This window comes from Histoplasma capsulatum, genomic scaffold, assembly GCF_000149585.1.
Source record: "Histoplasma capsulatum NAm1 scaffold_1 genomic scaffold, whole genome shotgun sequence".
In the NCBI taxonomy this organism is placed as follows: domain Eukaryota; kingdom Fungi; phylum Ascomycota; class Eurotiomycetes; order Onygenales; family Ajellomycetaceae; genus Histoplasma; species Histoplasma mississippiense.
In genome coordinates this window covers 1,340,864-1,368,715 of record NW_001813982.1, presented here as the reverse complement: position 1 = coordinate 1,368,715, position 27,852 = coordinate 1,340,864, and the positions used below count along the sequence as shown (strand labels likewise).

The following is a 27,852-nucleotide window of genomic DNA, read 5'->3' as shown; positions in this document are numbered from 1 at the left end:
TCGCCCGACATGTCGGCGACCCCATCTGGTTACTCGTGCGTTCCCCATATGGCTTGCTTCTCGCCGCTTTTGCTCTACATATATAGCTGGCTAACTCGCAAATTGTGTGTCGGTTCCACCGCCGAATAGAATAAACGTCAATGACCCCAGTCTTATTTCACTAGTAAATAAGCTGCAGGATGTCTTCACGACCGTTGGAGTATGTTCTTTGCTCCCACTCCACATCCCTGGGCGACACATGGGATACCGATACCGATAACGATGCTGATACTGCTCTCATCTAGGTACAAAATCCTATTGATCTTCCACAGATAGTGGTTGTTGGTTCGCAGTCGAGTGGAAAAAGTTCCGTATTGGAAAATATCGTCGGAAGAGATTTGTGAGTTGCGCCGTTTCCAATTGTCTTCCATGAGAATAGTCCAACTGATGGGTGTCTACTTCCTTTTCCCCTTTCCCTTTGATACAATTAGTCTCCCTAGAGGTTCAGGAATTGTAACTCGACGGCCACTAGTCCTACAACTTATCAACAGACCTGCTTCCTCGAAAGCGCAGACGAATGGCGTTAAGGATGAGAAACTGGAAACCACCGATAAGGAAGCCAACTTGGACGAATATGGCGAATTCCTACATATCCCTGGCCAGAAGTTTTACGATTTCAACAAGATAAGGGATGAGATTGTACGTGAGACGGAGCAGAAAACTGGGCGCAATGCGGGCATTTCGCCAGCACCGATTAATCTGAGAATATTCTCCCCTAACGTCCTGACACTTACCTTGGTCGACCTGCCCGGTTTAACCAAAGTCCCAGTGGGAGATCAGCCAAAAGACATCGAGAAACAAATAAGAGATATGGTGTTGAAGCAGATCAGCAAGCCTAATGCTATCATCCTCGCCGTCACCGCTGCGAACCAGGACCTTGCCAACTCTGATGGCCTGAAACTCGCGCGGGAAGTTGACCCGGAAGGGCAACGTACCATTGGCGTGCTTACAAAAGTGGATCTTATGGATGCAGGCACAGATGTGGTAGATATTCTTGCTGGCAGAATTATTCCCTTGCGGCTAGGCTATGTCCCTGTCGTCAACCGTGGGCAACGGGATATTGAGAATAAAAGACCTATTTCCTATGCTTTGGAACACGAGAAAAACTTTTTTGAGAACCACAAGGCCTATAGGAATAAGTCATCCTACTGTGGAACGCCATATCTGGCGAGAAAATTGAATTTGGTAAGCCGGGACTGAATCAATACTTCTATAATGCCCCTCTCTGCGATAGAAGCTAACAACCGTATCTAGATTCTCATGATGCACATTAAACAAACACTTCCCGATATCAAAGCCCGTATCGCAGCTTCTCTCCAGAAATACAGCGTAGAACTGGCCCAACTTGGTGACTCCATGCTCGGAAATAGCTCAAACATCGTCCTCAATATAATCACTGAATTCTGCACTGAATTTCGGACAGTTCTAGATGGTAACTACCAGGAATTGTCTAGCATTGAGCTCTCAGGCGGTGCACGTATCAGCTTTGTTTTCCATGAACTCTACTCCAACGGCGTTAAGGCAGTCGATCCATTTGACCAAGTCAAAGATGTCGATATTCGGACAATCCTGTGTAACTCTTCGGGCTCCTCGCCGGCTCTCTTCATCGGGACAACCGCCTTCGAGCTTATCGTGAAACAGCAAATCAAGCGACTCGAAGATCCAAGTCTAAAATGCGTATCACTAGTCTACGACGAGCTCGTGCGGATCCTGGGCCAGCTCCTCAGCAAGCAACCGTTCCGCAGATATCCACAGCTGAAGGAAAAATTTCATAGCGTTGTCATTTCATTTTTCAAACAGGCAATGGACCCCACGAATAAACTGGTTAAAGATCTCGTAGCCATGGAATCCTGCTATATCAATACAGGCCATCCGGATTTCTTAAATGGGCATAGGGTAAATAGCATGTATCATTTTTTCTTCTCATTCTTTGCACCGTCGTCCTTGCTTATACTCACCACCCTCTTTATATTAGGCGATGGCCATCGTCAACGAACGGAACGCTGCCAGTAAACCAACCCAGGTTGACCCCAAGACTGGAAAACCCTTACCTCCATCCGCAGTACCACGAGCGGCGAGCCCATCTCTCGACTCCATGTCGGATACCAACGGCGGCTTCTTCGGCAGCTTCTTCGCGTCGAAGAATAAGAAGAAGATGGCTGCGATGGAGGCTCCACCCCCTACCCTCAAGGCTTCAGGGACATTGTCTGAACGCGAGAACGCTGAGGTTGAAGTTATTAGTATGTTCCATTTCCCTCCTAATCCCTCAAGCACATGAAACGTTTCACGATTCTCTGCACGATACCGTATACTGACCGTCGACACCGCCAAAATTCAATAGAACTCCTAATAAGCTCTTACTATAATATCGTCAAGAGAACTATGATTGACATGGTACCCAAGGCCGTTATGCTTAACCTCGTCCAGTACGTTTCATTTCTTTATCGCTCTCTGTGGTCCATTCACCTCCTAAAACATATACCCTCTATGCCTTGTTTCTTGCTCTCTCTCTTTTTTATCGTGTATACTTACCAAGATTCTCAGATTTACCAAAGATGGAATGCAACGCGAACTTCTAGCCCAGATGTACCACTCTGAAGAACTAGAAGACCTCCTCCGTGAAAGCGAGTACACCATCCGCCGGAGAAAGGAGTGCCAGCAAATGGTGGAAAGCTTGTCGAGGGCTAGTGAGATCGTTAGTCAAGTTCAGTAAGGGTGGGGGCGCTGGCAGGGAGAGCTAGTTGTGTGTTTTGTTCCGTTTTGCTGATAAGTGGGTAATCTTTTGTTTAGAGATGTTTTATTCAATGGCTCCTATTTCCCTCGTTCATTTTCATCAGTTCGTGTTACGTGTTATATCTACCGTTCCTCTTTTCTGTCTAGATAGGGGCCCTTTATTCTCGCGCTTTTCTAACCTAATTTCTTTTCCTTGTCTCGGCTTTTGCTTTAAATACGTCCTTTTCATCGTCCCATTCTTTGTTCTCGTTATCTTGTTGTCATTTTTCTTCGATCCCTTTTGAAGTTAGATATATAATATTCTGTACTTCAGTTCTATTTATCATAATTACTTCCACGATACAATGATTGAAAGGGGAAGATGAATAACAGCTGCAGATGTAGATGCAGATGCCACTAGAGAAGTTGTTGGGGTTTAGTTTTGTCCGTCGCCGGATGGCCTCACTTCAGATCCTATCAATTCTCCTCCAAGCATACACGAACATAGCGAGTGGAAGATAGATTAAATTGCAATAAAATAAGGTATCCTCCCACCGTCCTGTTACTCCTCTTACGCTCTTACCTGTCGTCACTTTCTCTAGGGAATCACTTATGTGTGAATGAGAGGATATGAAAGCGATGGAACGTGAATTGACAGGGTGAAATCTCCAACACAGGTGGAGGGATAAAAGGGGATCAAAGTCCTTTTAAAAAACATCAGTAAAATGATTACTGCCGCAGATGTTCTTTTCATGGGGTTCGCGTTCCTCCTGCTTTTGCGTAATTCGATATCGAATAACCTCACGTTCTCCACAACGTCCCGATTCTTCTCATCCACGGATCGATCTTTGCTTCAAATAATGTGGAAAGGTACTCAACGCGTAACTAAATATGACGAGATGATTGGGAAATCGGTTGAAAACAATTCGGAGCTGAAAGATAGAGTAGCGACAGTTGAAATTGCGTATGTTTATTCTTCCTTTATATCTAGACAATTTGTTCACATATTCCCAGGGGCCATGAGCATCAATCGACCCCAAACTTCGCGTGTCAGGGAAGTTGCTGGATAAAAACGGAATTCGCATCACTTCGGCACATTGGTATCATGACAGGGGGGTCAAGTTTTCAAAGGAGGAGTTTAACACTATTGACGAAGGAGCATGAATTTACAGGTCTAATTTGCAAGCCATATTTTCGTTAGCAATAGACAGAAAAATTGAGGCTGTGTGGAAGACGATATGAGATAAAAATGGCCGTATAAATTCCTTGAATAGGGTTTATGACATTTTTTTTCCATCCACGAGCTGAGATTTCGGGTTTAGATTGCTGCCAAAGGACTTGTAGGGCTGACCGCATAGGCTAAATGTGCAAAAAGCGGCCAATCAACTTCTCAACGTTGCTTCGCTACTGTATCACTATGCCCAACTACAGGCTGTTGGCGACTTTCGAATACTGTTCCTGATGTGAATTTTGCAGGAAACAACCTTGGTGGGGCATTAGCCTGCATAGCGATGCTTCGACTAAAGGCACCTATAGCGTTAACGAGGCGAATTTTCCAATCTACTCCTTTCACTGCGCCAGTGTCTGGCCGCGGGTCTCTCTGCGACAGAGCAAATTGAGGAGGAACACACCCCTCAATATAACCCAAGCCATTTCTATCCTATACGCTTATACGAAGTCCTAAATAATAGATATCAAGTTGTCGCGAAACTCGGTTGGGGTACTAGTTCAACTGTGTGGCTGGCACAAGATTTACATCAGTGAGTTTTGCCCCCCCTCCCCCACCCACCCACATGTCCCGTTCAGTTGCTAACATCACAGATGGCGCTGGCTACCACGGCGTTATGTTACAGTCAAGGTCAGCGCAAACAATTACGCGGATAAAAAGTCTGCTGAAACGGAATTACATATCACAGAACATATTACGAGAGCAAATCCCCAGCATGTTGGCCATGACTTTGTACGAACTCTGCTAGACTCATTCGAACTATGTGGACCACATGGCACACATGTATGCCTGGTCTTTCATCCATTACGAGAACCTCTTTGGATATTCAAACAGCGCTTTCGAAACAACGTGATACCTTCGGATATCCTTAAGCTAATAGCTCAAATGGTACTTCAAGGACTTGAGTACCTTCACAGTGAATGCCATATCATCCACACTGGTAACTACGTCTCCAGCAACACGGAGAACGCATTCTGACTGGAATACATGGACTGACGATGCAAAAGATCTCAAATCTGATAATATCTTAATTGCGTTGAGGGACGAATCCTTATTGGATATCATTGCACGCGATGAATTCGAACACCCCCTCCCTCAGAAGGTTCTGGAGGACCGGATAATCTATCTATCACGAAATTGATTCGGCTTGCAGACCAAAGGGATAGGAAGACCAGTAATTACTGATTTTGGTCTTGCTGTACGTGGGGATGTGCCTCACCTGTATTACCATACCATTCAGGCAGATGACTATCGAGCACCAGAAATTATCCTCACTGCAGGTTGGAGCTACAGTGCAGATATATGGAATCTTGGAGTTCTGGTATGGAGACCAGGCCGTCTAATGGAAACTATACTACGAATCATTAACCTCTTTGATTGAATAGTTATGGGACTTGCTCGAAAAGGATGGTGGCTTTGGGGCGCTCAGTCCGGGCAACATGGAGTATACGAGCGAAAGGCATCTGGCGCATATGATCGCACTATTGGGACCACCGCCGAAAAAGCTTCTCGACCAAGGTCACGAGACTACAAAGTATTTTGATCATGATGGTACATTTATCCATCCCCCGCTCTCGTATGAGTAACTGCTCACTATTTAATTAGGCGCATTCCGATATCCAGAACTGATCCCAGAAAATGTCTCCCTGGTAGATTCTCTAAATCAGATCAAAGACGAAGACAAAATATCTTTCCTGGCTTTTATCATGAGAATGCTACGATGGCAGCCAGAGGAGCGCAGCAGTGCAAAAGACTTGCTCGCTGACCCATGGCTGAGAGCTAACCACTGATAGCCTGCATTTGCCTATCGCTTGTAGAGCAGGAATCCTGTAGCCTCCTTTAAGCTGGAACTCTCATCAGACTATATACAGTAGATGTGATTTGATCACAAATTCAGCACTTGTCAATGTGACATAATCATCAAGATCTCGTTATCTTTGGTATGTTTCTCTCTTTCTAGTTATATACTTCTTTTTTTTTAAAAAATAATGACCCTACACCTCACTCCGTAACTGATTCCACCTCATGATCTAAATTGATACCCTATCCTTTGGACAAATGGCATGGAAACAGGCTTGCCATATGAATTTCTAGTGCTCGAGTCAAAGACTTCTGTTCCTCATCTCCATAGTGCAATGTAACCAATTTCAGTGAAGAGCGCGTCGACAAAGATCTGAGCCTCGTTCAAGCTTTTTTCGAACCCATTCAACACTATCAGCACATTTATATATCTTCAGAGGGCATGGATAACAGTGACAACATCTAGGCTCCATCCAGACTCAACGACGAGTGGGTCACATCAATGCAGGGGACCGTGACAAGGGTGTTCGCGACGGCCACAGACTTGGAGGAGTTGGCCATCGATTTCACATACGCCTGAGTAGAGTCATGGATTTTTGGCAATCACACGTGATCCTATCTTCTCTTTCTCAAGGAAATGCATCATGATGACCTTGTGTTTTAAGAACATCTCTCGGGAGGACGGTTTCAAAAGTATTGACTCTCACGATAAATTTAAACTGAAATACCTCTACCAGCATTAAGTATTGCCGCTCCATCACTTAAGTAAAGAGATATTATATTACCTTTCAAGTGATCAATGTCTGTGCTCCTAGCCCAAGCAAGAGACCCTTTCAGTTTATATTCTTAACGTGAACCAAAATTTTTGAAACTGGCCTCTGCAAAGAAGAGACGCTCAACGTTCTACATATCTCTTTCATCACCATTGAGCATGGAACTTGGCCAACATTGGCTGATGTCATATGCGAATGCAAGCTCTCCTGTCTGTTTCATTTGATTGCCCGTGCGAGAGATGAGATGAGGGAAACGTCAAACTGGGCTTCAATTGAAATCTGGAGGGCCACGCAGTGTGTGCGCTGTGGGTAATTTGACCCAATCTGCGAAGTTGATAAGTTTCGGGACACATTCGCTTTCGACTACTACATAACTTTGAGTGACTTAAGTACCAACCCAATTTCCTTTCAATTGAGAATCACGGAAGGAATGCCAATCCCCAAAGAGCAGTTGTTGGCATCTCTGCCTCCAAATTATTCTGGTTTTGCATTGGCAGTTATGATGAGATTTTCAAAAGCTGGGTTTGTTGATCATGGAAACTGTGTGGCTGACAAGGTCAGGGACACAACACAGAAAAAGAAAGGAGAAGGAATGAAACAGCATCTATATCAAAAACTAGGTCATTAATCTTATCAAGAACGCCTTCATGCACTTCATACATTTCCTGCATGCACGCAACTTCACGTTTTCATCATATCCATGGATGGACGGATGTTGGATAACCCCAAGCCTACGCATGTGATTGGGTCATACTACAGCAGAAATGGGGGAATGAATGGCTATTGATATATATACATATATATATATATTCCGTAGTATTATTCAAGTAAATTAGATCGGCAGTATGCGGACGTTGCTCGGCTTCTTGTCCATATTCATCGCATCATTTAAGAAATTGGTGGTTATATTTGAGTTTGACGCCGCCGTGCTGTAGATGAATTACAACGGGCATAGCAGGAAGCAAGAAGCACAATTGCTTCTTATTGTGCATGTTTCTGCAGGTTAGTAGTAATCCATGTCGCACGGGTCGTGCGATTTCTGCAGGCTGACACCTCGAAAAGGCAACAAATTCACCCCTCCACGATTTCATGCATTTTGCTGTCCTTGTTTAAATGCCTGGACCAGTTGATCATGCCCTCGCGCGCACCAACAAACCGCTGTTGGGGGAGTTGGTGTCTATTGTTTCCCAACGATGACACAAACCACCCGCCGCCAGTTCGAAAAACAATGCACCAAAGGTCAACAGAATAAGTCACAAAAACACTCCGTTAATTTAACTATCTATTAACGTTAACTAGCAATAGACTCTTATCATTTCATGCCAATTCCATATTAGCTCTCAATACCCTCCAACTCCACACTAAAATAATTGAAAGTAGTCTTGACTGAAGAAAATGACTCTGCTAAGGATCATACGGCCATTCCGATGTAAGCTTACCCCGGCAAATTACCATCAGAAGGCACTTTGCATTCAGGCCCTGGAATCACAAGAGCCATATTCTTAGAAAATGCAATCCAACTTGCATGAAACTGAGAATTAATCGGTGGCCCTAAGCCCTTCAGCCCTTGGAACCTGATCCACCGCGCAGCACCCAGCCATCAACCCTCCCTGGCCAGCATGCTAGCGAAGGCGCCATCGGAGATATTTAAGGATAACGCTACTCCCCCAGTCCTTCTTTCACAGTCGACGAGGAACTCGCTGGTTGGTTTAAAATCCGGATTATCCTTTCTCCCCCAAGCCCGTCAGGATCCCTGTATGTCTCAAACATCCTCTGAGAGCGATATATAAGAAAGCTCCAAGGGGCATCATTCATTCCTTCAACATTATTCTCCTCCGTCCTTTGACCATCCGAAACCTAAAGAAAGAACATATTATTCCATTTCCATTTCCACCTCGTTAAAAAATCAGCCATGAAGACCTCTATCTCTCTACTCATCGCTGTCGCTGTCAGCGTCATGGGCCGGCCCACGTCAGAGACGCTAAGCGCCCGATGCCCTCCCGAGGGTGCTCCCTGTGGCTATTATATCGACTGTTGTCCGGGACTTACGTGCAAAAACTACTATTTCGTAAGTGCTGTTTGGGCGATATCATTCTCTTTTCCCCCTTGATAATTCCTTTGTACGAAATCTCGGAGAAGAAAACCACTCGCTAATCGCTGATGAAACTTGATCGTAACTAGGAGGGGATCGGCAAGTGTGCACCCGTTGACGACTGTGACGACCCCTGAGCAAACGCGGCTCGCAGCGCGAGACGGAACCCGAGATCGTTCTGTTGTGTGTCCGAACCGTAGATTTCGGTACCACTTTGTTTTTGATTTGGTTTTGATTTGGTTTTGTTCAGTTTACTCGATGATGTAATGGAGGTCTCGAGGGGCTTGGATATAGAAAACGAAACATATAACATGAAACAAACCACCAAACCGAAGCGTTGATAACGAATAGAGAAACAACTTGCATATGAATTGCGACTGGGAAGGACTCTGCTTGTTCAAAGGGATACTGGATACACCTTTTTTTCTTTTCCTTTTTCCTTTGGTTATATTTCACAACTTACGCTTTTCTATTTACGTAATTTTTCACATTTCTGTTTTTGCTTTTGATCTTGCGGTGCTTCTTTGTCCACGGTCCTTTTTTCTTCGAGGCAGAGCCATGGAATTTGCAACCGGTTGCATAACATGCGCGACTGCCAGCAATATCACCCCGACGCACCTAGATAGATATATATAATTACACTGGGTTTACGTCGTTACTGTTCTTGCTGATGAGGGGATGTTTCTAGTAGCATTGAAAAGAGTGCACGGCCATACATAACATAATGGGAAATCTCTCAAGTAGCCTGTAGCAATATCTTTAGTCTAAGTGCAGCATACAGCAGATATCAATAAGAAAGAAATAAACGCCTTCATATACTAAATTAAGGGTAGAAATATACTTGAATATAGAAAATATACCAAGAGCAAGAAATTTATCAACATTAGAAATTTTCCTAACTTGAAAAAGTACTATAGCTAAATCTCAACAGAAACCGAGATATATAGCAATCTAATTCTTGGAATATATATATATGTATATCTATCTCTTGCTATTTTTTTTTTTTTTTTTTTTTTTTTTTTTTTTTTTTTTTTTAAAATACATATTTCAGAGGTGAGACTTCAGTCTCCTCCAAATTTCCCCCAAGAGGAAATCTTCAAGAAGATTGTTGTCAACACTGCTTCTGAAAATGAAAATAACCTGTCTCTTTTCTTTCATTTAATTGACATGCAGGCCACCAGTTTACGGGACTCCACTGGAAACAACAATTTTCGCTAGTTCTCCAGTGCCGCATCGACGGAAACCATATATAAGTGATGCCTTGACAAATTAGCTGGTGGCATTCACAGGTAGGTACTAGTTCCATATTATTTTCTGATTGTTTGAAACAGGGTCAGAGCTCTCTCTAGCTAGCTGGTTAAGAATGATATATCCTATCGTGAAGGTTTCCAAAAAAAAAAAAAAAAAAAAAAAAAAAAAAAGACAAGAAAAAAAATGTGCTGTAGATATCTCATTCTTTGCCTTGAAAATGCTTTCTCCCAGGCGCTGTAAAATGGGGTCTGAGCAAAAGGACCCCATCAAGCGATCTTATACAAATCCGTACTAATAAATGGGACTGTTCCATGCACGTCATGAGGAACAACCTCCAATCAGATGGTTGAGAATCACTCCAGCGGGTTTAGTTCTGGGCGAGCGACAAGCTGCAAGTTCACCATCAACTTATGCTTGACTTGAGATCATATCACCTTTTCGACACTGTCAACCGAGTTAGTATGCGATGGGCTCCAGCAGCCGTTCCCCTGGCGCTAGGCAGGTAGTACTAATTAGCACAGTTGGCTAGGGATTGCAATATCGGGATCGCAAAATTCCACGAGGAAAACCATGCGCCTGCAGAACCCTAAAAATGCCTCGAGGTTGGTTGACGATGTATCGCCATAATAAGCACAATATGGAAGCATTCTCGGGCGGCTCGCCACTGCCACTTGGATGGAATGAGTCTGGGTGAAGCTTATTTCCACGAAGATCTCGCCACGCGGCGCTGCTCGCTCTGGACAGCGGTGATGGCCACCCGCTTCAAGCTGTGTCAACCACTCCAATTCCGCATCGTGGCTCTTTCGTCTCCTGAGAACCTCCAGAGCTTCCGTATGTCCAGCGTCAATCCTTCTCTATCGACCTCCTGGTGTCTTGCTGGCCTCTTTGCGTACACGATATACAGCTTTCGTCATGCCTTTTTTTGTATCTTCTAGCTTTTCCGCGCTTGCTCCGTCGCGAACAAGCTCTCCATTAACGGCGTCTTGAGGGATAAGCATAGACTTGCCTTCTAGGTCGTCCTTCCAACTGCTGCTCCCTGTTGGCTGTGCTGCGGATTCCAGTTTTGGCTTGTCCCCCAAATCCCGGGATACAGATATATACCTCCAAACGGTGTTCGATCTCAGCCGTTCGATCTCAACCCAGCACCCCCTCCTCCCCCTTGGTGGGTGTTATTTTAAAGCGCCATGGCACTCCGGTCTGGTATGTTGAAAGTAAGGCGGGCTTACTGGAGCTCGCTGGAAGCCTTTATAAAAGCTGTCGACTCAATCGGGACTCGAGTTCCGTTTCTTTCTACCATACGGCTTAATTTTTTGTCTCTCCATTATGGCTACATCATCACCTGTTCCCTCGTTGCCTCTGTCATCCTCTACGCGCCTGGGAATATGACATACATTGATGCGCTGCTGTTCGCTACCGGTGCTACTACCCAGAGCGGTCTCAACCCCATCGACACCAATCTTCTATTGACCTACCAGCAGGTTGGGTTATGGTTCCTTTCCATGATCACCAATCCGATCTTCATTAATACATTCGTCGTTTTCATCCGCCTTTTTTGGTTTGAAAGGCGATTTCAACATGTCGTCCATGAGGCCAAAGCCTTGAGACGCATTAAATCAAGACAAAGGACTCTGACGCGCGAGGCTTTGACCAGAGATCGGCGGGAAACTAGCCACAACCGAGAACGAGGAAATCTAGGGGTCCGTGGAAAGGAGATAGTGCTTTTGAGGGATATTGGTACTGGACTGGCTCAGGGTTGTTCAGCGGCTCATGATATTGAGAAGGGGACAGATGCGGCTTCAACGTCTGAGAGCGACAGGTCACCCAAACCAAGTCCTGGCGGCGAGCCCAGTTCTCCTCAGGGGGAGGATCAAGCTAGAGGAGAAAACCGAGGTGATGCGGCGGATGCGATGGAGCCTCCCATATCTGACAAAAGTGAAAAAGGTGTTGAGCTTGGAGGGTCTAAATATTTGAGCCCGGAGCATCATATTGCGTTTCTAGCACATCAACGGAGGCACACGTGCGCACTACGTATTCCGAGCCCTCGAGAGTACGATAGAGGCGGAGTCCCACAAACAGTTGATGACGATGGAGACGGCGGAGATCTGACACCAGTACAGACACCACGGTCAGAGTGGCCCGCCGCTTCGCCTTGTACACAGCCGGCCCAGGAACACCATATCACCATCGATGAGCCTAATGCTGCCCGGATGCGTTCGAGAATTAATCCTCGTCGAAGTTCAACCTATCGTCCCTCGGAACCGGATGCAGATTTCATTCCGCCAGAAAGGACGAGAAGTAGAACATTTTCGGGTCTTTTTCGTTCTTCGTCTCAGGGTCCCGACATTGGTTCAAGCCCCTATCTTAGTTGGCAGCCGACAATCGGCCGAAATTCTGCGTTTGTCGACCTTACAGAGGCTCAGAGGAACGAGCTAGGGGGGATTGAATACAGAGCCTTGAAATTACTAGTGGTGGTGCTGATTTGCTACTTCTTCTTCTTCCATCTATTAGGCATTGTATCCTTGGTGCCATGGATTCTGAAAACAGAAAGATTCGGTAATATTGTCAAAGAAGCAGGGTTAGGCCGTCCGTGGTGGGCTGTTTTCGCCTCTGCTTCCGCCTTCAACGATCAAGGATTCGCTCTCACCCCAGACTCGATGATGTCGTTTTACGATGCAATATTTCCACTTCTTTTGCTGAGTTTCCTTATTCTTGTCGGAAATACCGCATTTCCTTGCATGCTGCGATTTACGATCTGGATGCTTTCTCACCTCGTTCCCTTCGGCAGCCCTGCGTGGGAAGAATTGCGGTTCTTGCTAGACCACCCACGAAGATGTTTTACCCTTATGTTTCCTGGCGCGGCTACGTGGTGGCTATTTGGAGTTCTTGTTGTTCTTAATGGTCTACAACTGATCATCTTCATTATTTTAGATGTAGGTGCCCTTGTCCATGAGCGCGTCTTTCCTTGCAGCCTGCTAGCCACCTGCTAACTTGCTCTATTAGTTGAATAACCCGGAATTCAACAGTATTCCGATTGGGATACGCTTTGTGGATGGTTTTTTCCAAGCAGCATCGACGCGGACGGCTGGTTTAGCGGTCGTCAATCTGGCAAATATTCATCCTGCTGTTCAGGTATTCTTTTTGATTATGATGTATATTTCCGTGTTCCCTGTTGCCATTTCGGTCCGTCGGACAAACGTTTACGAGGAGGGCAGTTTGGGGATATATTCCTACCCTGATGACGATGAAGATGAAACGCTGGGCTCGAAGAATGTCAGTTATATCGGGGCCCATCTACGAAGACAACTAAGCTTCGATTTATGGTATATTTTCCTTGGGTTGTTCCTCATCTCCATCATCGAAGTCAACAGACTTGACCAAAAGGGCGAAAATTTTTTCTCCATGTTCGCGGTCATGTTCGAGATCGTCTCCGCCTACGGAACCGTGGGCCTGTCACTTGGGTTCCCGAACTCCAACACCGCGCTCGCCGGGCACTTCAGGCCCTTATCGAAACTCATTATCATCGCCATGGAAATCCGTGGCCGCCATCGTGGTTTGCCATACGAACTCGATCGTGCTATTCTGCTACCATCCGAATCCCTCAACCGGAAGGAATCAATGGACGCCAACAAACGGTTGAGACGTCGTGGATCCAATATGAGCACCTTTTCCGTAGCCACACGGCAGCAGTCAATGCCACGCGTGCCCCTCAAGGGGACACGATCATCAAGTGCGTATCAGCGAGGCGGGTGGCTTGGTTCCCGGCCAGAGCCAACTCCTTCTCAGATCGGAGCCGCAAATACTGGACCTCCATTACGCCCACATCAAGAGGGTGTTTAGCTTCGGCGATTAATCGTGAATGCATTGTCTTCCTGTCTATACGGTTTTCCGAATCTTCAAAGACGCTGCTCTCATCTTTGGACTGGACCATAGCTGCTTTTGTTCCGCGATTCAGCGAGCGATCCTTTTGTACCTTCTATCTGGTTCTTGGGGTGATTTTCCTTTCCCTTTTTTCTTTGTTTTCTCTTTTCTGGGAACGTGGGGTCTAAATTTATTTGGGCGTCGGTTTTTGGAAGGCTTTGTCTCTTGCCTGATGGAGTCCTTGTGTCTCATTTTATGGTATGGGTACGGGTTGGTTACGGAAAAACAGGTTCCCGTTTTTAGATACTGTCATCATTTCACCAACTGTAATTAATTGTATGATGTACTTTTTTAAGAAGAAACTTACCTTGTTACAAAGGTCGAGCTTTTACTCCCTTTCTTCTTTCCATAGACAGCGCGGAATGGATGTCACCTCGTATCATCCCACCCCTCGATCTAGGTTATATTCCAGATTTCAGATTTGGAGGGAGATATTGGCAATAATTGGGGGCTCGGAAATAACTTCTTTATGGGCTCGGGGGAGCACTCACTAACTCACCCACTCACTCAGCTAGCTTCGATTTATTGGGGGATTCTTAGCCCAGAAAGATATTCGAACAGAGAGAAAGATTGGTAGATGATATAGATGAATCGAAAGAAAAGGAAAAAACGATCGACAGAGTCACGGACATAAGAAGAAAAACCCAATCACGACTTCTATATATACGAGCTTTCGTACTCCGTAGTATCTGATGAATCACAAACGGATGGAGAGAGTTTAGTTACGTACGAAGCAACCTCGGTGACCGAGTTAGTTGTCCTTAACCCATTCTTACCATTTCAACCCCCTTCGCACCGTTTCATTCTCGACGCTCTTGTGCGTCACTAAATCGAGGGGTGGTGAAAGGATGATGCAAGTGGCTCAGTTTAGCTTTCTTCTTTCTTTCTTTCTTCCCCCCTCTTGAGTGGGGGATTTTGGGCCTGGCTCTAGTTGAGATGCCGTGTGATCACTTGCCCCTCTCTAAACGTGTGAGCTGATATTTCTTCTATAGATTTCTAGCGCAAAGTTTGCTGTTCCAGATCTTCCATGGAAATTTCTCCAAAGGGTAAGTAAGAAAAGAAAAAGAAAGAAAGAAAACGATGTTGCAACTCACAATTAACTTCAAAAATCAAAGCTTGACTTGGGGCTACAGAAGTTTAATGCCATCTCGTATTCCCCGACTAACTCCAACTACAAGACGTCTTTTGCTTGAAGACCCGAATTAACGAAAGGCTCTCGGGAATATGGCCTAAAGTGGCTACACCCGCCAGGCGTGATTATTAGTTAGTTAAAAGGCACGCCCAAAGCTGATTGTTGGGGATAGCTTCAGGTTTATATCAGAATGGTCTTGACGTCTGCACCACCAGCAAGCGTTACCCATGGGGAAAACCAAGATTAACTAGTTAACTACAGCTCAACTGAAGATACGAAATAAACCAACAACCCAGTGCGTGAAACGAAAAATGGCCGTTTCGAATGCTGCCCCCTGCAACATTAAGAACGACGATCACGGTGCAGCCGAATGGATCGGAAGGCCGAAGGAATGCGTTTGTTGCAGAGGTTCATGGCAAGACAGAACAAGCTCGCTGCGATGAAGCACATCGGCAACCGTGAAGCGGACGAGCGCAGAATGGATCCAGATCGGGAATCTGCTAAGGTTTGCATGCCAAGCTCCCGCAGGTGCAGCAAAGGACAGGGAAGCGCTTGCGCACACCCGAAACAGCGAATAAGATGCGGCGAGCGAGGAATTTCTCCGCCACAGCGATCTCGAAAACTCCGTGGACATTTGAGTTTACCGTGGAGCAGCTAGCCATGAGCTCCCGGTGACATATTGATAGCTCGCCGAAGTCCATGGAGTTGGGTGGAGATAAATCGATACGGCCTTATCGATATCGACATCAACGCAAGCGTATTCTTGAATTGGGAACGGGCGAGATGTGATTCATAGATCTGTCCACATGTATATATGGAGATATGTGTATATATATATAAATATATATATAGGGTCGAACGAACATGATGGAGAAGGATATCCAAGAAAACAACTATATCTATACGCAAAATACCCGTACCTACCTACAGAGATACTACCTCCATAGAAAAAGAAGAATTAAAAAGCAACAAACCATGGCAACTCACGCGGAATTCGGTGCGAAAACCACAGCTACAGAGGCGGCCAAGGTGTTCGCTGGCCAGATTAAAGGATTGACAGGTACATAGCACTCCCGACTGAACCACCTGCATTGAGGCAGTTCCACAGAAGCTGATGGTTCCTTTTCCTTCCTTACACATAAGTCCTCGTAACCGGAGTCAACCCCAAAGGCCTCGGGGGCGCCGTTGTCGCGGCAATTGCCCAATATCGGCCCGCTCGCATCATAATAACAGGAAGATCGCAGGAGAAGCTCGACGAGGTAGCCAAAGACCTGGACATCAGCTTCCCGAAGGTACCCGTAACAGCAGCAACAGTGGACCTGGCTTCTCTGCGCTCCGTCCGCAAAGCCGCGGCCAAAATCAAGGGCGAGGTTGACTCCATCGACGTTGTCCTCAACAATGCGGGTATCATGGCTCTGCCGGAGCGCGAGCTCAGCGAGAACGGCTTCGAGATGCACCTCGCCACGAACCACATCGGCCATTTCCTCCTCACAAACCTGCTCATGGACAAGATCCGGCGGGCCGCCGCGCAGCGCCCTGGCCACACCCGTATCGTCAGTGTGACTTCGCTGGGCTACCAGTTCTCCCCGTTCCGGTTCAAGGACTATAACTTCGACGGCCATCCTGTCGCGGCGGATGAAGTGGGCGTTGAACCATGGCTGCAGGGCTATGGGTATTCATCGGAGCCTTATAAGTCTTACGACTCCATGATCGCATATGGACAGTCGAAAACAGCGAATTTGCTCTTCACGACGTATCTCGCGAAGCATCTCGCTAGCGAGGGGATCACTTCTCTCACGCTTCATCCAGGAGGTATTTTTTCCAATCCTGTTTCAGAGGCTTGGATATATGGGCAGGTGCTAACCGTTGGGCAGTGATCGACACGGAACTGGGACGATATATGCCTGTAGAATTGATGGGCGCGATAAAAGAACTTGTGCCAAACTGGAAAACTCAGGACGAGGGAGCTGCGACGTCGGTGGTTGCGGCGTTTGATCCTGCGCTACAAGGTACGCTATTGTTCTCTGTCCTCAGGGATTGACTGATCTATCTTTCTTTCTTGCTTTTTTTCCTCAAAAGACGTGGAAAAAGAAAACCCCCAGACGCTGATAATTCTGTCTGCATAGCTCATTCCGGCTCTTTCTTGATGGATTGCCAAATCTCCGCCCCGGCCGCGTATTCTGTTAACGAAGAGAGCGCAGAGAAGCTGTGGAAGTTAACAGAAAGGTTTGTGGGGCAGGAGTTCAAACTGTGAGAAATGTGTCACGAAGAATATATAGAACGTATACCATAGATCTCGGTCCTTTTTACCTTGCTGCGTGGCGTGAAGGTGCATCATGTGGAGAACATATTTTGCTACCCATCATTTCGTTATTCGGCGTCGCATGGCAATATTATTTGTTTTTTTATATTTCATTTTATTTTATATTGCTTTGTTTAGCGTACGTTTATGACATGAATTAAATTTCTTCGAAGGCCCTACAAAGTTGTTGCTCAATATCAGCTTGTATGTACTGGTCACTTCAGGAGCATTCTCATCACTTTACATGTTTACTTACTTACATCAATATCCTTTTATCTTGTACGTCAGCTGCCTAATATGGACAGACATTCTCAATGCTGAGGCATCCTTCTCCCTACCACTGCTACCTCTCAGAAGCGTGCGTTGGGAAGTGCCAATATCTCCAGTCCCAAGCCAAGCATACAAGCCCCCACCATATTCCACCGACGTCATCCCATTGCAGTTAAAAAACTTCCAACCCCCGTCAACATCGCTCAGCACAAGGGCATACACCAACAAATAAAAATAAAATTAAAATTAAATAAAAAAAAAACATGCCACGAACCGCCCTTATCACAGGTGCCACGGGTCTTCTCGGGCGCCAGGTCCTCAATGCCTTCGAGCGGGACAGCACAAATTGGAATGTGGTTGGGCAAGGCTTCTCCAGAGCGGGGACGCGGACGGACATGGATTCGGAAATCGTCAAGGCAGACCTGTTGGATGAAGGTGAGATTGTAGCGCTGCTGGACCGGACTAAGTAAGTTCTATTTTTTTGTCGTTTTGTACGGAGTAATAGGTGTGATGATAACCGGACTGGAGTGAGGGGTGGACGCCGCGGGGGGTAAGAGGTTTGTGAACGGAGTTGATATTTTAATATTGCGACGTTTATGATATGCTGATTGCTGATGAGGATCATGGGATGGATGGTTATCTAAGACCCAATGTTGTTGTGCATTGTGAGTTTCATCGTTTTCTACGTCTCTTTTGGTCCTTCATTGCCCATTTTCTGGGATAGTACTCTGTACAAATGGGTGGTGTGAACTTCCAGAAGAGTTTCTTTCATATTTTTTTTAGTTCCCCATAATATATGATGATGATGATGATGATGATGATGTACTCCATGCTATCTTCTTCCGACATGATTAATTGGGACAGAATCAAGTTCGCTAACCATCAAAAAAAAAAATTCCGATCCTATATGTAGGCGCCGCCAACCGCTTCCCCGACAAATGCGACCAAAACCCAGATGCAGCACGAAAAATAAACGTCGTTGCCACCAGATCCCTGGCACGGGCCACCTCGTCCAGATCCATCCTGCTCATCTACATCTCGACAGATTATGTATTCCCCGGGCGCGCGGGCGAAGCTCCCTATGAAGCCTCCGCCAAAACAGAGCCACCAAATATCTACGGCGAGACGAAGCGGGACGGCGAGGTCGCCGTGCTAGAGGAGACACGTGGGTGCGGGCTGGGGGTAGTTTTACGCGTCCCGGTCCTCTACGGGCCCGCGCTGCAGAACAGCGAGAGTGCCATCAACACGCTTGTGGACGCGGTGTGGAAGGCGCAGAATGCAAACGCCGGGGTTCAGATGGACGATTGGGCGATTAGATATCCGACGCACACGGCGGATGTGGGGCGGGTTTGCCGCGACATCGCTGCCAGGTACCTGTCTCTTTTTGTGGGAGCGGCAGCGGATCGCGAAGGCGATGGTGGCTTCTCCTTCAAGACTCTACCGAGGATTCTACAGTTTTCATCCGAGGATGCCATGACCAAGTATCAAATTTGTCAGACACTGGCGGAGATCTTGGGGCTGCCGTTGCCTGGCATGATGCCTTTGAAGGATGGGCCGAAGCCGGGTGAGGTGCAGAGGCCGTACGATACGCACTTGTCGACGGAAGAGTTGCGACGAATTGGGATTGACGTTCAGACGCAGTCGTTTGTTGCATGGTGGTAAGTTGGCCACTGCAGTATTTTTCTTGTGGTTTATTTTATTTTATTTATTTTTATTATTTTTGTTTGGTTTATCGTTTATCCCTGCTCTGGCACCTTATGACCATATATAAGATTGCAGTGCTGACCGACATATTTATCAGGCGGAGAGAACTGCATGCATTCCGCCACTAGGGCGATGCATGTTCAAATCGAGCAGGCGAGATCTCAAGTTTTGAGTGAGGTGGCGGGCTGATGCTGATTCTGGTTTTCTGAATTTCCTGCCGCCTGTGAGTAACACAGCAAGTAGGCAGCGAGATTTCAAAAAGGGAAAAATATGAAAATATAACTAGTTATCACATTTATCTGACGTCAGTTCCAGCAATAGTTAGTTATGTTTTCTTACGACGGCAACGGGTGTTTCGGATGTTAAGGGTCTGCTCTGGCAGGGAACATGGCGAAAATGAGAGCTGTTAGTTGAACCCCTTGTGTGTCTAAGAGCCTAAGAATAGTTTTAAGAGGTCCGGGCGCGCTTTGTATGACCTATTGTTGACGTGAGGGGAAATCTTCAGGACGTTGGGATGGAAAACAGGATATATGCAACCAGGTTCAGCCTTGGAAATCAGGGAAACCAAGCTCCCCAGAGCCCCGACCATCAGCAGGGTAGTCGGAATGCGCGACCTTTTCTTGAATAAATAAATTCCCTGTTTAATGTTTAATCTATCCACTGTGACGGGCTTCGGGGTTTCTGATGTCAGGCCCTTCCGCTGTCAGACTGATGTCTCAACCCGGCAGTTTTTGACAGGGGTGGATCTATTTTCAGTGGAAATTGGCCCTTATTTTAGCATTTGACCGTAGCCTCCGTCCGGGAGGACAGAGGGTCTACAAATATACATGTGCGTTGCTGGAAGTATATAAAGTAGAAGTAATTTTGCGATGGTTCGTCTGCAACTTGTTTCAAGGGCTCCATCTTCAATTCATGAACCAGTTAATTCTTCATTGCATAATCCCGCCAGCTAGTCAACTAGTTAGCCTGTTAGTCCGTCAGTTAGTTACTAGTTATCGAGTCTGGATTATAAGGAGTTAAATTGCACTCCACGCCGTCCCACCAAGCCCTGTCGGTTCGCGCTTCGTCGTTCTCTCATTCGGCGACACGGACCCCTGATCGCGACCCGTTTCCACATTTGCGCCAGGGTGGGTTGGGTGTGTGTGCTTTTGTGAAATTTGACGAGGGAAATTCTTCTCCTCCTCGAACCATCAATAATAACCCGCCGTGAGCCAGAGTTGGAGCCTGGTGTTGGTGGTGTGTGTTGGTATTTTCTTTTTCCTGCCTTTTCCTTTTGTCCATAGTTCAGATCGTCGCTTGTCCGCCACTCGCCTGCCCAATCGCCAGGTTCGGATCCACGCCAACAAGCTCAATCGCCATTCCACCAGAGCTCTCTTTGCACCCGTCTGAGATCGCTGAGCCCTCTCACAACTTCACAGGGGCCTGGTCGATCCTCCAGCCAGCCAGAGATTTCTTTTTCGTCCTTCCCAATTGGCGATTCCCCCGCGCTGCGACCCGTCGCTGGCAGACTTCCTGCTCTCTTCCCGCCACCGCATTCAGTCGTTGTCGTTCAGTCCAAATTCCAGTCCAAATTCCAGTCCAAATTCGTATCGCTTGCTGTCTGATCTCCTGTGCGCCCCTGTCGCCACAATTATCTTGGAATGCAGGTCGCATTGGCGACTGACGTGCGACCCGATGCGCTACGTACAATCTTCTAGCAACTCAAACTCACGGAAATATACCTCCATCGCTGTCTGGGGAAGATTGTCTCTCCTTTTGCAAATGCGAAGATAACGATATGATGGACATTGTCTGAAAACGGAAGAATAAATAAAAAGTGAAGGAAAACAAAAGCCAAAGAAGAATTTTCGAAGCTACGTTACGACGCCATGGACAGTCGTTCCACGTCGTCCGCGTCGATACGATCTCCGCAACCGCAGGCACCACCAAAATATTCCAGATATCGAGCAGTCCGGAAGGCCGCAGAGACAAAGACAATTCAGAATGGGGATGCGACTGCACAACCCTTTCCGACCACCTCACGCACGGCTAAGTTCCCGTCGAGCTCTCCTTCGTTCTCCGAGACACAGAATGAATCCATCAAGCGCAGCATGTCGAGATATCGACATGCGAAGCCTGGTGGTGCAACCAGGGCTGTACATTCTGTCCCTCCTCCCCCGCCGTTTCCTGCTGCAGTGGCATTACCCACCGGCCCCCACACACAGGGAGACTACATACAAGACCCTCATGAAGGAGAGCGATCCGAGCCTACCATAAAGCAGCATCGCACGAGACGTGCCCCGCGCCAGGACCACCCAGGCACGGCACGGACATCCTACACGTCCAGTGTACCGGGAGCTGCACAGTCAGCAGGTCAAAGTACCAGTGAAAATGGCTTATCAGGTGTGCGAGTGGTCCCTGTGGATAACGACACGGAAGATGCAAAATCGCCTCCTGAGTATTCCCCACTGGAGACGGATAGTGGTTCGTCCAGCATGGAAGAATCTGGAAGCCGCCGATCGCGTGCAAACGCCCACAGCTCATCGAGCGAGTCATATAATACACCAACTACTTCAAAGCTACGCACTGTTGTGGAGCCAAGAATGCTAGACATTCGGGACCAAGTGGAAAACATCACCAATGAGGAACTCGCCGCAAATGAGAGAGCGACTGCAGCGCTTAATGGTTCAAAACTGAGACCACTAAAAGTGAAACCGAAGAGCAGCGGGTTCTTGTCACGGATGAAGGCCTTGAATCCTACTTCGAGCTCGAAACTGAACAACAACGGCAACGGCGACAGCCATTACCATAACGATCGCGAAAAATTGAAGACACTTATCTCCTCTCCGCAGCCAATCGCCCAGGACAAGGTCAAGGTGGCTGTGGGCAGTGAAGTGCCCATCTCCGCTGTCAACGCGGGAACAAGAAAGGTCCTCGTAACCTGCAACGACTCGTTGATATCCCTCCCGATTACCCCCAGCACGCAGGCACAGGACCTCTTAAACTCTGCAGCGTACTCTTTGTCGGAGAATATTGACCCACAATCTTCAATTCTTTTGGAATCTTTCAAGCAGCTCGGTTTAGAACGACCATTACGAAGATACGAACATGTGCGTGATGTCTTGAATTCGTGGGATTGCGATGCGCAGAACCATTTAATCGTGTCGCGACTGCCGGATATGCGCGAAAGGGAGGGCCTCGATATCAAGCTGGCTCCTCGTAAGCAGCCCTCGGAATCCGAATTCCATCTTTACCACTCTCAACGCCACGGCAAGTGGGAAAAGCGTTGGGTAACCCTGCGGTCAGATGGCCAGGTCTCCGTTGCGAAGAAACAGGGCGGAGAATCCACGAATATCTGCCATCTATCGGACTTCGATATTTACTCACCTACGTCACGGGAGACAGCGAAAAGAGTCAAGGCTCCAAAAGGCATAGTTTTCGCCATCAAGAGCCAGCAGAAATTGAACATGTTCGTAACGACGGAAAATTACGTCCATTATTTTGCTACCAATGACGAACAAACAGGGTTAGAATGGTACAAGGCTGTTCAGCAATGGCGAAGCTGGTATCTCGTGAACGCTCTGTGCGAAAGCGATAAAACGGAGAAAGCATCCGTCAATTCAAATCCGAAACCTACGCGAACGGGAGTTCAGAATACCATGTCAAATGGTCGCCAGAATTCCGATGATTCCACTCCGTATCAACTCGGATCGTTCAAACCGCTTCTGGACATGGATATGTCGGCGTGGAAAATCGAGCCCGTGAGGAACATCCCTGAGGGTAACGAGCCATCCAAATCAAAAGCAGTTTCCTCCCCCGGTCGCTCAATGCACACTCAAAAACGACCCTTCACATCCGCTGGAAAGCCCAAAAAGGAGCCTATCAATGCATCAAGTCCTGACCCGTTTTCTTCTACTGGCTTACTTGGCAAAACATATAGCGAACGCAAAAAAGCTCTGGAAGAACGCGACAATGAAACCCCCCAATACGGCTTCACCGGCCTTGGACTTCTACGCAACGTAGCAGCTGAAAACTCAACACGCCCAGCAATCGTTTCCAGCAATCGCTCAAGCCGTCGGAGCAGTCGCGACTACGCAGCACCGCCAAACCCCACCAGCCCCACCAGCCCCAACGGTAGCACCAGCAGCTCCTTCAGCAGATCCAAATCGATCAAGCAGAAACCTAAACCCCTCATCGACCTCACGCCCATGTACCAAGAACCGCCCCAGCATGCGCGGAGAGGCCGCGGTGTCCCCGCAGGACCCGGGCAACCGTTAGTCGAGGCTGCCACAAGCCCTGAAGTACTTCCCGGCGCCATCATAGTCCCCAGCGCAACCACCTGGCGCAAACCACAGGCACAGCCATCACAGCTGCCCACATCACCTGACATTACCCACCCCAACCCCAGCCGTGGCGGCGGCGGCGGCGGCGGCGGCGGAAGCGCCCACCAGAATCGCCCGACGACATCATCCCATACTCCCGGTATCGGACCCCTCAAACGAGCCACCACATTCCACAACAGCAATATCAACGAACACACGCCGCCAATTCCGCTATCTGAAACACCCCAAGCGCAAGCGCACGGATCCCCCTTCGCGCCCACAGGCCTGCTGGCGCGCGCAGCTACCATTAGCGCCGCGCGCGGCAGTGCCCGGCCTGACACTGGTCGCGGTGTGGCAACGGGCGATAGGAATAACTTCAAGAAGCCAATGCTGGATATATCGCAGGATAGCCAGTTTGCAGAAGGGAGTTTGTTGAGAGGGGCGGAGGTTGACAAGGTGGGGAAGGGGTCCAAGGTTCCTGTGGCTGTGCCGGTTATTGATCGGGGGTGAGAGAGGAGAGGAAAGTGGGTTGGGGAGCGGAGGGATGTTTCACGTTTGTGCCAAGGTATTATGCTGATCCATTTTCTTTTTTTTATCTTTATACTGTTATGGGCTGGGTGGATTGAATTGGACTTGGGAGTTCTCTGTTCTCTATATTGCGTCGGGTATATATATATCTCCCTATATATACATGAGGTGGTTTATTTTTGCAATTCTGGTTTGGGTTTTTTGTTTATTCTTATTTATTCCTGCTGTGTCCACACTCAAGTAACGTTTAATGGTTTTTTTTTTTTTTTTTTCCGGGGGCTATATTCCTTCTGTTGAACTCCCTTCTGGGAATTTCTTATATTTGGACCTTTTGTCTTTTTTTTCTCTTTGCTTTTCGTTTTGTCCCCCTTTGAGTTCCCTACGCAAGTTCTAAGTGAGGACTTATATTTATTGTCTACTTTCAACATGACAAAATATCCCTCTGTTGACGTCCCCTCTATACAGCTATATACCACAACAAACGCACACAGATACACACAGACATATATATATATATATACAAGATAGAAGCTTCAACGGGCAAAGTTGCGGCATGGCAACCACTCCACCAAGCAAACTACAAGGTGGCACAATCCATGACCTCAGTGATCACGTGATTTACATTCACCTCTCTTGTTGACAAGTCACCCAAAGCTCTCTCTCACCCCTGTGTACAAATAACCTGCTGCTGAACTTCAGAGATCTGCTTTGAAGATTAGCTGAAGTGAGAAGCATCTTTGAGATAGATATCTTTAAATGACAATGAGTTGAATGTTTGAGTCAAATTCTCATTTAATTAATTGCATGAAGTATGTAAGAAACCCGCACTAACTAACTACTATGTAAGGTGCCAGTGCATTTATTTATCATAGTCTGGATTCAAACCATCGCTATCATCAATTTATGAATTATTGCCACACTCTCTACTAGGGACTGGCCTGTTAGATCCTCGATGGGCATCGAAAACGCGGAGCGGGTCCTGCATGAATTTTTCAAACGTGTGCCTGATATTTGACGCGCGGAACAGCTCTGCTGGTTTAGAATCAGGGCCCAAATAGAGCCATAACATGAAGAAGTGTGAGCGAGTCTTCGGATAAAATTGCTCATGGACAATGTTCCGTACATTCGCCAGCGTTTTTGGGTAGTTGGGAATACTATATCCGTCGATCTCCTGGAACGGGCTTTGGTAAATCGCAGCGAATTGCGCCGGCCGGCACCTTTTATTTCTCATAAATGCTGCTGCGTGTTGAGGGGCAAGGGGTAGCCCTCCAAATTGCCGTGAAAGGGGGTTCGTTGCTTCCATATCCTTCTTGCTCAAAGGCAGCCCTCGATCCGGTAGCGATAGGAGAAAATTCTGCCCCTTGCTCGTCATCAAACTCTTTCGGATGCAAGCCGTGTTGCGCGAATCCTTCTGTGATGAGGATGGAGCCGTAAACAGAATTTGGCCAGTAAGGAGACAAAATCCACGGATCGTCAGAATTGTCAAACACAATAAGAAATGGAACCACTGTACTGTACATAAGGCAGCTCCAGATACCACATCTATACGTTCATAAATTCGGACGGGTCAACTAGGCTAACTTCGGACTCAGACATTTGAGTTTGAAATCATACTGGATATATGGACATTGGATACTAACGAATATGATCTTTGAAATCTCATAGTTATCAAATTTATCACGCTTCCAGTTCTCTTTGGGTTGTTAATTAAACGTAATAAAGTCCAGCAGGTGTCAATCCAACACCGCTAAATGAACTTAACCCATTGAGAAAGCGGGAAGAAATAGTGTATAAACGACAGCAGGCGTCTGAAATACCTATAGGCGAAGTTTCCAAGGCAAACTCTTCTCGTCATTATTCAAACCAAAGTTCGAAATCGAAACCGACAGCGTATGCCCCAAGAGCAACTCACTCATCACCTTCCCGCTCCCTGGTCCGAGTGTGACACCGTCGCTGTTGTGGCCTGTATTGAGGTATAGGCCTCCGATCACTGGAGAATTATTGAACTTGAAACTACTACAATGAGCTTCGGATTCAAGTTTAGAGTTGCCTAGCATTTCCCAACTGACTTTGGCGATAGTTGGTATGTTAGGAATAGCCAAAGGGCGGTAACAACGACCAGCTTTGACTATTTCAAGCTCCTCATTTGCTAGTTCCTTGTGGAGTTTGTAAGAGAGAGTTCCAAGAGATGAAGTCTCAGGCCTGAAGCCAAAATAGCCCAGACCACCGGTAGCTTTACCGGATGCCCCAGCGCAGATATCATGAGAAGAATCAATAACCACAATATCAGGTTCAGAAGGAGGCATATACGAAGTTGTTTCGTTCAGAGCTTGTGCAAGATAAAAGGCGGTGGACAAGCCTATGTATTACACCAGCTCCGATAATAACAGTAGTTTCTTAGGAAGTTGTCGTTGATGGGCTAGCTGACAAAACCGCTAGTGGTGTAATCTAACGCGGCAGGTTAGGAAAAGAGATGTGTTTAGACATCGTGAAAGCTCCATGCTAGTCGCCTCCTAGCTAGCATAGCCCTGGATATGTTTTTCTTGATGCAGCTGTGATTGTGGGAAGAATCTGATGAAGCCGCAGAGTGTGATGCGTTGTTGACAGTTGAGCCCAGGCATCGCTCGTTGACTATTTGCCGTGGCTTTTTTCCTGCACTTGTAGATATTATCTCTGAATTAACCCCTTCGGCAGGATAATTAACGGAATGAAGGTGGACAGGTTACCAGAATAGAAAAGAATATAGAAGAATATGATGAATAGAGGTAAAGATAAATAAGATAAATGCGAATGTTGATTGTTGAAGTCCTTACATCCAAGCACATTGAAGTTTTTCTATCTTATTTTACAATTTTATTGATTGTGATTAGTTATATCCACCAATTCCACCCGTTTGATGAATTCTTCTTGTTTTTGATGCAAAAGCGGATTGATGAGGCTGTTCACTGACAAGCTTGCCATAGAGATTCATTGCACTGATATCTCTCAGGAGCTATTTTGAAACGAAATGACAGGCGTCAATTCCTAGAGAGCCAACAACACGGGGACCCACGACGGATTGCTAGGCTCGCTGATGGGTAAACATGCATGTAATGGTTTAGCACATACTGTACCACACCAGCCGACATACAGAAGGAATTCTCGAAGATGGGTCGCCTTGTTTGCAAGAAAGCAGACATGGATATCGATAGTGCCACCTAACATGGGAACCTCGCTGATTGTTTTTTCTTCTCGCAGACCAAATCTCTTCTCCGTTGCATCCCACAAGGGGACACTCACAGTGAAAAGAATAATTTAACCCCATCCAAGCCCCGTATATATAACGCAAGCCTGTAAGAGAGACCGGTTATTATACAACGGCGACGACGGCGTGTAAAGCCAATCATCAAGCCGCCATACATACAAAAACCACGATAGTAGCATTGCTTTTGTTCAAAAATTCCCAGCCGATCCGAAGACCAACATGGAGCGGTCAGTAGTTGTAGTTTTCAACTAGCAAAAACGTTGCCTCAGGCGAACCTTCACTGGTAACGTAAAACCCGTGCACTTGGATGGGGAAGGAAAGAAGAGAAAAAAGAGAGAAAGTAAAAAATTGGGGACGGTGGCAGGGTATTTATATGGGTGGCGCTGGTCACGTGTGACGCTAATTATAACCGAGATTCCATGGTCGTTGATTGGTAAACAATGTATGTCATGTGATGCTGTTATTGGGTTCCTGTTTGAAGAATAGAATTGGGCGATTTTGGTCCCTCCATGATCGGGGTTTGTAAAAACTAAACAATTAGCACCCGTCCCCAAATAA

At 46.8% G+C, this 27,852-nt stretch overlaps 8 protein-coding genes across 8 annotated transcripts; all 8 read left to right on the top strand.

The window, feature by feature from the left end:
* Positions 1 to 9: 9 nt before the first annotated feature.
* On the top strand, positions 10 to 2,752 carry HCAG_00403 (vacuolar sorting protein 1; the record flags this gene model as incomplete). Its single annotated transcript, XM_001543307.1, has 8 exons — positions 10 to 35; positions 130 to 199; positions 285 to 379; positions 531 to 1,224; positions 1,294 to 1,935; positions 2,015 to 2,279; positions 2,381 to 2,465; positions 2,584 to 2,752. The coding sequence occupies 8 exons, from the start codon at positions 10 to 12 to the stop codon at positions 2,750 to 2,752; spliced, it is 2,046 nt and encodes a 681-aa protein (XP_001543357.1).
* Positions 2,753 to 3,476: 724 nt separating this feature from the next.
* On the top strand, positions 3,477 to 5,769 carry HCAG_00402 (predicted protein; the record flags this gene model as incomplete). The annotated part of the gene is made up of 7 exons (XM_001543306.1): positions 3,477 to 3,715; positions 4,127 to 4,239; positions 4,443 to 4,511; positions 4,605 to 4,711; positions 5,133 to 5,300; positions 5,365 to 5,530; positions 5,585 to 5,769. 7 exons carry the CDS (start codon positions 3,477 to 3,479, stop codon positions 5,767 to 5,769), a joined length of 1,047 nt encoding a protein of 348 aa, XP_001543356.1.
* Positions 5,770 to 8,464: 2,695 nt separating this feature from the next.
* Positions 8,465 to 8,781, top strand: HCAG_00401 (predicted protein; the record flags this gene model as incomplete). Its single annotated transcript, XM_001543305.1, has 2 exons — positions 8,465 to 8,620; positions 8,734 to 8,781. 2 exons carry the CDS (start codon positions 8,465 to 8,467, stop codon positions 8,779 to 8,781), a joined length of 204 nt encoding a protein of 67 aa, XP_001543355.1.
* Positions 8,782 to 11,079: 2,298 nt separating this feature from the next.
* On the top strand, positions 11,080 to 13,732 carry HCAG_00400 (hypothetical protein; the record flags this gene model as incomplete). Its single annotated transcript, XM_001543304.1, has 4 exons — positions 11,080 to 11,095; positions 11,150 to 11,373; positions 12,013 to 12,825; positions 12,896 to 13,732. The coding sequence occupies 4 exons, from the start codon at positions 11,080 to 11,082 to the stop codon at positions 13,730 to 13,732; spliced, it is 1,890 nt and encodes a 629-aa protein (XP_001543354.1).
* Positions 13,733 to 14,749: 1,017 nt separating this feature from the next.
* Positions 14,750 to 15,620, top strand: HCAG_00399 (predicted protein; the record flags this gene model as incomplete). Its single annotated transcript, XM_001543303.1, has 5 exons — positions 14,750 to 14,754; positions 14,806 to 14,859; positions 15,009 to 15,076; positions 15,207 to 15,340; positions 15,474 to 15,620. 5 exons carry the CDS (start codon positions 14,750 to 14,752, stop codon positions 15,618 to 15,620), a joined length of 408 nt encoding a protein of 135 aa, XP_001543353.1.
* A 300-nt stretch (positions 15,621 to 15,920) lies between these two features.
* Positions 15,921 to 17,199, top strand: HCAG_00398 (predicted protein; the record flags this gene model as incomplete). Its single annotated transcript, XM_001543302.1, has 4 exons — positions 15,921 to 16,005; positions 16,089 to 16,757; positions 16,820 to 16,954; positions 17,072 to 17,199. The coding sequence occupies 4 exons, from the start codon at positions 15,921 to 15,923 to the stop codon at positions 17,197 to 17,199; spliced, it is 1,017 nt and encodes a 338-aa protein (XP_001543352.1).
* Positions 17,200 to 17,780: 581 nt separating this feature from the next.
* On the top strand, positions 17,781 to 19,349 carry HCAG_00397 (conserved hypothetical protein; the record flags this gene model as incomplete). The annotated part of the gene is made up of 4 exons (XM_001543301.1): positions 17,781 to 17,983; positions 18,163 to 18,182; positions 18,431 to 19,175; positions 19,319 to 19,349. The coding sequence occupies 4 exons, from the start codon at positions 17,781 to 17,783 to the stop codon at positions 19,347 to 19,349; spliced, it is 999 nt and encodes a 332-aa protein (XP_001543351.1).
* A 2,346-nt stretch (positions 19,350 to 21,695) lies between these two features.
* Positions 21,696 to 24,032, top strand: HCAG_00396 (predicted protein; the record flags this gene model as incomplete). Its single annotated transcript, XM_001543300.1, has 1 exon — positions 21,696 to 24,032. The coding sequence occupies one exon, from the start codon at positions 21,696 to 21,698 to the stop codon at positions 24,030 to 24,032; it is 2,337 nt and encodes a 778-aa protein (XP_001543350.1).
* Positions 24,033 to 27,852: the final 3,820 nt, after the last annotated feature.